Here is a 9,906-nt window from a genome sequence, read left to right on the forward strand (position 1 = left end):
CCACGGCGGCAGCAGGACAGTAGGGGGCAGTGAGACGGGTGGGAGCGGCGTTGTGGGCGTGGTCATAGCGCGTTCTCAATGGGCGGGGCTTCAGTTGGTGGGTGGGCATTAACGGATGGACAGAAGTGCAGGGGCGTGGTCTCCTCGGGCAGGGCGGGGGAGGGGGTCTCGATTGGTGGGGCCGTGGTGTGTGGGGCCTCGGGGGCGGACTCTCGTTGGGGGCGGACTGTCGTTGTGGGGGGGTGGAGGGGGTCAGGTGCATGGGGGCACTGCTGCCATGAGCGTGGCTCTGCGGAACGCGCAGCGCGCCGTGCCCGTGCGCCGGGCCCTGCTCCGCCGCGCCGTCTGCGCCCTGCGCGCCGCTCTGGGCGCCTCCCGCTTTGACGTGGGGCTGGTCTGCGCTGGCAACGCGTTGATGCAGCGCCTGAACGCCGCCTACCGACACTGCCCGGAGCCCACCGACGTCCTCTCTTTCCCATTCCACCAAGTGGCGGCGGGGGAGCTGCCGCAGCCGCGCTGCCGCGAGGAGTACGACCTGGGGGACATATTCCTAGGGGTGGAATACATCCACCAGCAGTGCCGCGAAACCGGGGAGGATTTTGACGATGTCCTGACGGTGAGCCCCGCTCGGGAGTGGCGGGCGGAGGGGCAGGCATGGGACTCAGTCGGTAAGACGTGTGTTTTGCTCCTGTCCCCCGCGCAGGTGACGGCAGCCCACGGATTGTGCCACTTGCTCGGCTACCGGCACAATACGAAACCCGAGTGGGAGCAGGTGCGGGATGCCCTGGGGCCGGGGAGGGTGTGCGGGGTCCGGCATGGGTTGGACCAGAGGCCCCGGTGATGGGAACCGGACCTCGCCCGGTGGTGACCGCCGCTGCTCCCGTAGATGTACCAGAAGGAAGCGCAAATCCTGGAGGAGCTGAACCGCCTCACAGGCTCCCGGCTGCGGCCCCTTACCGCCGGCCTCTACTGAGAGACCGAGAGGGGTTGGGGCTCTGCCGGCGCCGCCCCGGACGTGGCGTGGGGATGGCGGCGCAGGGGCTCGGCGGTCGCTGCTCCCCGGCGCTGCCGCTGCTGCTGCTCGGTCTGGCCGCGCTCGCTCTCCCGCCATCGCCCGCCGCCGCCTCCGAGCCGTCGCCCGCTGCCCTCTTCGCTGGCCACGCCGCCTCCTCGCTGCCCGCCGCCGCCGCCGCCCCGAGCACCAGGTGAGCAGCGGCGGACCCGCCGCGCCCGGCCTCGGAGCGGTCCTGCCTGCTGGGGTCTCCCAGCGCCGTGCGGTGTCCCCTTGCACAGGCGACCCTCAGTGTCTTGGCCATCAGCTGGTGAGGAGCCTCCTTCGCCTGCTCGTGCTTTTTTGTGTCGTTTTTTGGAGGGTGTCATCGCAGCTGTCCGAGGTCTATCATCTGTAGAATATCGTGAGTTGGAAGGGACCCCACAGGATCATCCAGCTTCCAGCTGCATTCTTTTCCCTTACTCCAGAACATGTCCTTCTGCCTTTGTATCCAGCTTACAAGAGTTAGCTTGTCTGACATGCCAGTGGTTTCACTATTTTCACCACACACCCCATGTTACCCTCAGGATGAGCAAGACTCTTTGCTCCTTGACCCGCTGTAAAAAAGGCTTCTGGCATGTGCACCTCGCCAGGAGACCCTAGTGGCCCTTCCAGCCCTGCAGCACACGCTGCTCCTACTTGCCATACTTCTTCCCCTTCCAAGTACCACAAACTCAAAAAGAGAACCAGCTTCCTTCCCAACAGTTTTATCGCAAGATTGTAGGGTAAAAAAGAAAAATGTGTAATAGCCCCAATGTGTTCTCAAAAATAACAGTATTCCTTTGTTCTCCCCAGATATCTTTTGTATGATGTAAACCCCCCTGAAGGGTTCAACCTTCGCAGAGATGTCTATGTTCGCATTGCTTCCCTTCTAAAGACCCTGCGGAAAAGCGAAAACTGGGTGTTGGTTATGCCTCCCTGGGGCCGTCTTTATCACTGGCAGAGCCCTGACATCCTCCAGGTCCGGATCCCTTGGTCTGAATTCTTTGATATCCCAAGCCTCAACAGGAACATTCCTGTCATTGAATATGAGCAATTCCTTGCAGGTGGGGTATAGGATCATGCAATCTATGATTAACTAAATATTTGATATGGTTTCTTAACAGGTTTGTCCTTATAGGGGCTTTTATCCTTTTATGTGGAAAAAAAATCTTAGTGGCAAGAGGAGGAGGGATGGGAAAGAGTTTTGCTGAGCTACCCAACCACTAGGATGGAATAACCCAATTACTTGACAGCTTGATTGATGTAGCACTGCTGTCCCCTCGACTTTGGGGACCTCTGAAGACCATTAATGCCTGTGATTAAATTCCCCCGTGGTATTTCTGTGTGATTTTGACCATAATGACAAGACCATAGGGAGAAAGGCAGGTTGTTGAATTACAGACAAACCAGCTTTTTCTGGATGTGGGGGCTGGACAGTAAAAGTTGTAAAGTAGATTCTTCTTTGAACTTACTTTGTTATCGTTGATACTGCACATACTTGAAATACCCCTTGCTTTTTCTGTCTAAGAGAAAGGCTTTCCATAAGAAAGTGAAATAGGTTCCTTTTGGATTTAATGCCATGTTGAACTAATTGCCAAATGTTCAAATCTGCAGCAGTGTCACAGGCTTGTTCAGCAAAGGAAATAAAGGCCACCAAATGTCACACCTCTATAAAGAGGTCTGAAGGGAAAGTTGTTCCCTGCCTTCCAGGAAAATGCATGTAGAGACCCTAAAATTTAGGGGAAGAAGGGCTTGTACTTGGCATTTTTCTTGGAGGCACTCCTCCTGTGGCAGCTGCTTACAGCACTGAAAACCTGTGTGCTTTGTGGTGTGTTTTACACCACCCAGTTGACAGTGATCCCCTTGTGTTTGGAACATTAAATCACACAGAGCTAGGTGGAATAGCAGGTGGTCACATTGCCTGTGACCCTTTTAGCTTTTCTGTCTCGCACAGAACTTTCTTCCCTTTTTTATAGGGAAAACAGGGAACAGAGAGTAGTGTAATACTAGCATTTCTAGCAGATTTTTAACTGCCACTGATGCCTGTGCATACCTTTGCAATGTAGGTTTTTATGCTTACAAGTCCTTTACTTTGCCTTCTGCTCAGAGTCAGGTGGGCCCTTTATTGAACAGATTTATGTGCTCCAAGGCTATGCAGAAGGATGGAAAGAAGGAACATGGGAAGAAAAAATAGATGAAAGGCCATGCATTGATCAGCTGATGTACTCCAGAGACAAACATGGCTACTACAGGTAACATGGAGCAGTCCTTTTGGTCTTTTCAGTTGTATTCAGAGAGATATTTGCCTGCTGTGAATATCTGGGGTTCACTCTGTTATTAAAAGCCTATCAATAATAAAATGTTTTATTGGTATGAGAAGATCTACTTCTGTAAAATTGTTGCTCTACAGAAAAGCAGCATAAAGGAGGTGGCTGGTTTGTTTGTATTATACGTAGTTTGTTTAGGATGTTTTGTTCTATATATGGCATTAACTTAAAATACAAGCCTGTGAGCTGATCCTTTGTGTTCCCCTTTAGGGGCTGGTTCTGGGGTTATGAGGAAACACGAGGCCTAAACGCCTCTTGCTTGTCTGTCCAAGGATCTGCCTCTATTGTGGCTCCTATCCTTCTGAAGAACACTTCAGCACAGTGAGTTGCCTTGTATAACTACTTATTGTTATTTTTATTTATTGTTATTGTTACTTTTGTTGTATTATTGTTGTAAAACCCCATTGCTGGGTGGGAGGAGCAGGGGGAATTTAAAGGCTTGTTGAGATACTTCATCACTGAATTATTGTACTCTGTTAAAATCATTACAAAAGGGATTTACACTGTAACACTTAACTGTAAGTTAAGGTAAAGAACACCGTGCTAAAACCTAAGAGTAGATAGCCTTGAGCTCCTTTATATTCCCTCTCAGGCAGCTTTTGTGACTCCTACCTCCAAGGCAGCATCAAATATCCCTTAGATCATGCAGTGGAAAAGATGCTGAACCATCAGCTATTCCATATTCTACTCCACACCACATGTAATTTTACATCTCTGGCATATTCCCCCTCAGTAGTCTCCTCTGCAGTGGGAAGAGTTCTGGCTCCTTTAGTTGTTCTCCATGTAAAAGCCATTCCATATATTTGGCTGTCACTACTGTCAATCTCTGAACCTTTGCAGTTCAGCAGGATCCTGCAGGCTAAGTGTGGGTAAACCTGTTACATTGCAGTACAAATGACATGCTCTGTCAAGTGCTCTCTTCTTTCTCTTCTAATTCTTGAGACACAGGTTCCTTATTTTGACCTCTGAGTGTTGTCTCAATGTTTGCATCAAACTGTCCTCATTCCTGACCATCAAGACCTTTAGTTATTAGATGAAGCCAGGTTTGGGTTTGTTCTTTTACTACACGCACTCCTATGTTAGATTTCATCTGCTACTTCATTGGCTGGTGATGAGCTTAATTTCTTAATTTCTTAATTTCTTCTTCCTTAATTCTTCATAGTTGGCCTTAGCTGCTCTGAGGAATTGAAAATAATTAAGCTGTGTCATCTGATTTCATGCCCTTCTGTAGGTTGTTTAGAAATACGGTGAAGAGACCTTCCACTTGTGAACTCCTTCTGCAATGAGAACCATACATTTATCCTTGTCTCTAAACTTTTTTTTTTGTTGTTGTTGTTTTTTTTTTTGTTTGTTTTAATCCATGCAAGAACCTTTCTGTGCCAAGTTTTCTTAAAAGCCTTTAATGAAGGCTGTCAGGAAATGTTGTTAGGCAATGCCAGTGAGGTGTCCCTTACCTTCGTGTGAGCCAGTGTCTTCAAACTACTCTGATTGGTCTGAGAGCTCTGATCTCTCATATTGCCCTTCTGGCTGGACAGCCAGTTGTGTGGTCTTAGGACTGGGTTTTTACCCTTCAAGTGTGGTCACTTCAAGGAAACTTCCCACTGCATTTGGATAAGTAAACTCATTCCCCTCCAATCTTCCTGTTAGATGCAGTGCTGCTACTTCACCAGCACAGTCTAGTCTTTTTTCTAGGTAATTTAAAGCCTTCCATGCAGGTGTCCAGCTGATTATCAGCAGAGATAATCCAAAGTTGATTGGTTATTTGCTTCCTCTCTTTTTAGTAGGAGATGCAGATAATGACCTTGATCCTTTTGAGCAGAAGCATTTCTCTGTGTGTTGGCTTATCATCAGTGTGCTCACAAACTAAATCTACATCTCTTATGTTCTGGGATACTTGAAAATCTCAAAATCTGGTCTGCTTCTTAGAACTTGGATAGTGCAGTTACGTTTCCAGTACACAATCCTGAACCATGTTTATCTATGAGAAACACAAGCTACTGTTTAATACCACACATTTTGGTAATGTCTCTGTGTTCTTCTCTGTTGTTTTACTGTACAACATTTTATTCTACATGTAGAAAACACCTTTTCTGGGTTTGTTTCCATGATCTTCTGCTTCCTCCCAGAGGCTGTCATGTGCTCTGAGGCTGAGCATTATCACACAGGTCACTTCTTCCCTTTGGATCTCTCTCCCTGTCAGAAATCTTACTTCTCCTGAAGCAACTCTTGCAAGGACTGTGAGGGGTGATTAATGCTTGTTCATGTTTAACTTTCAGAGTCAGGATACCATTTATTCAGGAAGAGAGCAGGTACAGGGAGTGGCATGGTTCCCTTCTCTCCCCAGCAGACTGTGGGTCACAATTTGCCTTGTAGAGAACTAGAATGTGCCTCACAGGAGCCTGTCCCTCATTCCCCACTCTCCCTTTGCAAACAGATCATAGTCTGCACTTTATCCTAGCAAATGTATAAAGAAACATCATAATGTCAATTCTATTCCTAAGGGAACTGCACTCAGTTTTACAATTTTCAATAGGTCAGTGATGTTAGACAGAGCTGAAAACCTTCTTCATGACCACTACGGAGGGAAAGATTATTGGAATGTGAGTATTTTACAGATAGCTTCTCAAGACTTTTTACTTGGCTCTGCTAAAAAAATTAGTAACCAATGTGTGCTTCAGTTTTGCCTTGGGATTTTTGTCTTGTAAGTAACTTGTCTTCTGTTTCAGCAATGTGTACTAGTATGGTTTTCAGGCTGCTGTGGATTAGTGTGACACAGGAATTTGTCCTGCTGTCTTGTGCCTAAAGGCCCAGTGCTGCAGGGTGTGGTGATTAAAAGGACTTCCCCAATACAGCACCTCTACAAACAGAAGGCAGCAGTTTCTTATGTAGTCAACCTCAAGATTAGTCTTTTCAAAAGAATTCTATGAAGTGCTCGTTATTGTCCCAAATCCCTCCCCATTTGCTTTAAAGGCGAAATTCCCATGGGTTTCAGGCAAAGATCTATGGTAAAATAATTTCTGTCATAGAAGTTTTAAGGAAATGTTAAGGTCCAGACACAGGCGAATGGAACATGGTATGGAGTGGTTGATATAGTTAAAATTCCTAAGAGAAACTGATTCCCATGATATTAAAAAACAAATTACACAGACCTCAGTCTTAGAAGCATCTGGCTCTTCACTTGGGATATGGGATGTTTTCAGAAGTGGACCAATCAGTAGTTTGCTAGCTATGAATTGTTCATTGAGAGTAACCTCTCAAAGAAAGAAACGCAGCCCAGGTATCATGTTTGAGTACAACTTGTCTGGTAAAAACAGACATGAAATCCACATGGCCCCATAACACACATTTTATAGCAGTGGCACTTTAAACATGGCCCCAGTGGTTTTGTCTGATGTCCAATCAGAAATTTACTCACTGCAGCTAGGGCCCAGGGCCTCTTCTCTTTTTTCCATGCTCCTCTGAGAAGCATCTCTCCTTTCTCTATTTCTTTGCAGACACAAAGGGGAGAAATTGGGATTTCCTTTGTTTTTTTGCATGTTAGTAAAAAGGCCACTTGTGGCTATGTGCACTGGCAACTTTATCACGGAATCTTAGAAATTATTATTGACAGGTTAAGGAAATAATTCCTTTTTTGTCACTTTTCCACTGAATTTCATAGGCATGTCTGTGGCTAGATGCCTAATATATTTAAAGCAGGTTTTATTCTTACAGGTGTTTTGCATGCTAAAGTGTTTGACCAGCTTTTGTTTCCAAAAGTGAGGTATATTGCTAGGGTGTTTAATTTGGTATATTATATGTTCTGTTGTGTAAATAACTGCAGTGTCCTCCTTATATCTGTGTATTGCAGGGACAGGTGAGTGTACTGGTTATAAAGGTGATGATAATTAGAAATAAGCTGTTTAAGCTTGGATAAATGTTTAGAAATCATTGCTTAGAGTACTGTATAGATGTACCAGAAGTAACTGCATCCTGGAAGTGCTGTGTGTGTGAAACTGTCTGCACCGACTCATTTTTAGCTCCTTTTTCTGACTCAGTGTCTGCTCCTATTCTGACAGACCCGTCGGAGCATGGTGTTTGCTAAACACCTCCGCATGGTAGGAGATGAGTTTAGGAAGAAATACCTTCAATCCACCGACGAGGCAGACAGGACTCAGTACAAGGAGGACTGGACACAGATGAAGGTAAAGTCCTTAACAGTCTATTTATTCCCCATAACAAATACTTCACTTGTGTATTCCTGGCTGTGTGCTGCAGGGCATGTTGGAAGGTACATGTGACTGACTCTTCTGCTTGTGTTGAGGTGGACACGTGTGTTCCTCATGGGCCTTCTCCCTGCGTGACGCGAGCTAACAGAGTCTGCCGAGGTGTGCCTGACTGGTTCTGATGGCCAGATCTTTGTTGTCCTCATTTCAGTGAGGGAAACTTGAATTTCTTCTTGTATTCAGCACCACGTGTGGGTGTAAAGTTCAGCTGCCACCTGCTAGTTGAGGATTGATTTGGTCAAGGAGAGGAATTTTTCTTAGGAAGATTTGGCACTCCAGTTTCTCTTGTATGGCAGAGGCCACCTAAGATCTAAATGTTGCAACAAGTGTCCCAAGTTACTTCCAGTCTGTACTTAAAAATTTCTGTCTGCAACTGGAGTCATTCTGTGCCTTATCCAGAGATGATGCATTCTGGCTTTTCAGTGTGAACAGTGATCCACCCAAGTTCTTTAAGACTTTTGATCTTTCTCTCGTAGGTTAAGACGGGCACAGCTCTAGGTGGCCCGTACGTTGGGGTTCACCTCAGAAGGAGAGACTTCATTTGGGGTCACAGAGAAGACGTGCCTTCCCTGCAAGGAGCAGTAAAGAAAATCCACAACCTCTTGGAGAGGCTTAAACTTCAAAAAGTTTTTGTAGCCACTGATGCTGTTGAAGAAGGTAGGCGGATCGCAGTCATTTCAGGATTGGTAACTTTCGACAATGAGTGCAGCAATTGCCATTGGCTCCCCTCCCTGGCTGCAATACTGTAAATTTTAGTAGCTGTATTCTAAAATTTGTTGGTAGATTTTGGTGTCACATGCTCTGTAACTGTTCACCCAGGGTTCCCTTAAACAAACACACTGAGTGGCAGCAGCGAGTTGCTCTTCATAATGTAGAGATAAATTTGTATGCTTCCTTTTTTAAGAGATTGAACTGCTCAAGAAACTGCTGCCTGAGATGGTGAGGTTTGAAGCCTCTCTGGAGGAGCTGGAACTCTATAAGGATGGGGGCTTGGCTGTGATTGACCAGTGGATTTGTGCACATGCAAGGTAGCAAATCTGACTTTAATTTCAGCCAAAGCTTAATGTCACTGTCACAAAACTGAGTATGATTTTTGGCCCATGGTTGGTTGTTTACAAATTGTGTGAGACATTAGATAATTGATTATATATTATATATATTATCTGTTATATAATCAATTATATAATTGAGATGTGTCTAGTAGATGTATAATGGTTATATTGTGTGTATATATGATGATTTCATTATCATATCATTTCACTGAACAGTGAAGTTTATTGGACTGAAATGTAATTACTTGCATTTTAAAAACTTGCCCTCCCCCCCCCCCCAAACCCTTTTTGATTTTTTTTCACAGGTATTTTATAGGCACCTCCGTTTCAACATTTTCCTTTCGAATCCACGAGGAACGGGAGATCTTGGGATTTGATCCAAAAACAACTTACAACCGATTCTGTGGTGAAACAGAGAAAAACTGTGAGCAGCCTACTCACTGGAAAATTGTATATTAAGCACAGACAAACACAAAGGTTTCAATACTGTTAGAGTTCAAAATATTAAGGAAAAATGATGGGGAATTATTTGCATTGGAACAAAGTATGACCCAGTCCTGCACTCAGCTCCTGCTCCCCTTCCAGCATGGGTGTGACATGGGGTAGCTGTACACTCCAGTGTCTCTGGCCCTCACAGCATTTCTATGTGGCTGCTGCACCTGGGTCCCCAGTATGTCCTGCTCTGGTTGCCTTCCCTGAGTGGTCCCATGTCGCACTGTATGAGGAATGGCGATGGTGACAACACAGACTCTAAAGCTTATTTGCAAAAGAGAGCGTGTTTTATTCTTCAAGATCCTTTTTTATAGATAGTTCCGAAAGGGTCCGAAGGGGTAAACTTTCATTGGCCATCAAACCAACACATCACTGTCATTGAACAGTTAGGAACAGTGCCCCTCGACTGTTTCTTGCAAGTAAGCAACAAGGAGGCAAACAGCACCTGCAAAGGTTGTTTCCCTTCTCCAAGGGCTGTTTGAGCTCCTCCTCACAATTTCTCAGGCCACACTTGCTTGGGCCAATGTGGGAAAGTTATGTGACTTGCTTTCACACAGATCCTATGCTACCTGCCTGATCTTTTGCATTTAACATCTGCAGTCCCATGTGCACCAAGTGGGTTGCTACAGCCCACAGGGGCCTCATGGCTGCAGAGCTCGATGATGGAAGGCAGCAAAGCAATGCCCAGGATGTGGCTGTTGAAACCAGCCTCACCTGCTGGAGCATATCTTTCTTACCTG

General features: G+C 46.1%; 2 protein-coding genes across 2 annotated transcripts; both read left to right on the forward strand.

Moving 5' to 3' along the window:
* The first annotated feature begins 226 nt into the window (after nucleotides 1–226).
* YBEY (ybeY metalloendoribonuclease) lies at nucleotides 227–1,024 on the forward strand. The gene is made up of 3 exons (XM_058840090.1): nucleotides 227–616; nucleotides 704–772; nucleotides 887–1,024. Exons 1-3 carry the CDS (start codon nucleotides 278–280, stop codon nucleotides 971–973), a joined length of 495 nt encoding a protein of 164 aa, XP_058696073.1. The 5' UTR covers nucleotides 227–277; the 3' UTR covers nucleotides 974–1,024.
* Nucleotides 893–9,445, forward strand: POFUT2 (protein O-fucosyltransferase 2). Its single transcript, XM_058840089.1, has 9 exons — nucleotides 893–1,205; nucleotides 1,847–2,097; nucleotides 3,141–3,285; nucleotides 3,571–3,681; nucleotides 5,894–5,960; nucleotides 7,416–7,541; nucleotides 8,099–8,279; nucleotides 8,527–8,650; nucleotides 8,980–9,445. The coding sequence occupies exons 1-9, from the start codon at nucleotides 1,027–1,029 to the stop codon at nucleotides 9,131–9,133; spliced, it is 1,338 nt and encodes a 445-aa protein (XP_058696072.1). The 5' UTR covers nucleotides 893–1,026; the 3' UTR covers nucleotides 9,134–9,445.
* Nucleotides 9,446–9,906: the final 461 nt, after the last annotated feature.

This window comes from Poecile atricapillus, chromosome 5, assembly GCF_030490865.1.
Source record: "Poecile atricapillus isolate bPoeAtr1 chromosome 5, bPoeAtr1.hap1, whole genome shotgun sequence".
NCBI classification, from domain to species: domain Eukaryota; kingdom Metazoa; phylum Chordata; class Aves; order Passeriformes; family Paridae; genus Poecile; species Poecile atricapillus.

Excerpts from the sequence above, each read along its gene's own strand:
- POFUT2 (XM_058840089.1), top strand. The coding sequence starts at position 1,027 with ATGGCGGCGCAGGGGCTCGGCGGTCGCTGCTCCCCGGCGCTGCCGCTG. Across the intron at positions 1,206-1,846 it reads GCCGCCGCCCCGAGCACCAG|ATATCTTTTGTATGATGTAA; the intron begins GTGAGCAGCGGC and ends TGTTCTCCCCAG. Across the intron at positions 3,682-5,893 it reads CTGAAGAACACTTCAGCACA|GTCAGTGATGTTAGACAGAG; the intron begins GTGAGTTGCCTT and ends AATTTTCAATAG.
- YBEY (XM_058840090.1), top strand. The coding sequence starts at position 278 with ATGAGCGTGGCTCTGCGGAACGCGCAGCGCGCCGTGCCCGTGCGCCGG. Across the intron at positions 617-703 it reads ATTTTGACGATGTCCTGACG|GTGACGGCAGCCCACGGATT; the intron begins GTGAGCCCCGCT and ends TCCCCCGCGCAG. Across the intron at positions 773-886 it reads CGAAACCCGAGTGGGAGCAG|ATGTACCAGAAGGAAGCGCA; the intron begins GTGCGGGATGCC and ends CTGCTCCCGTAG.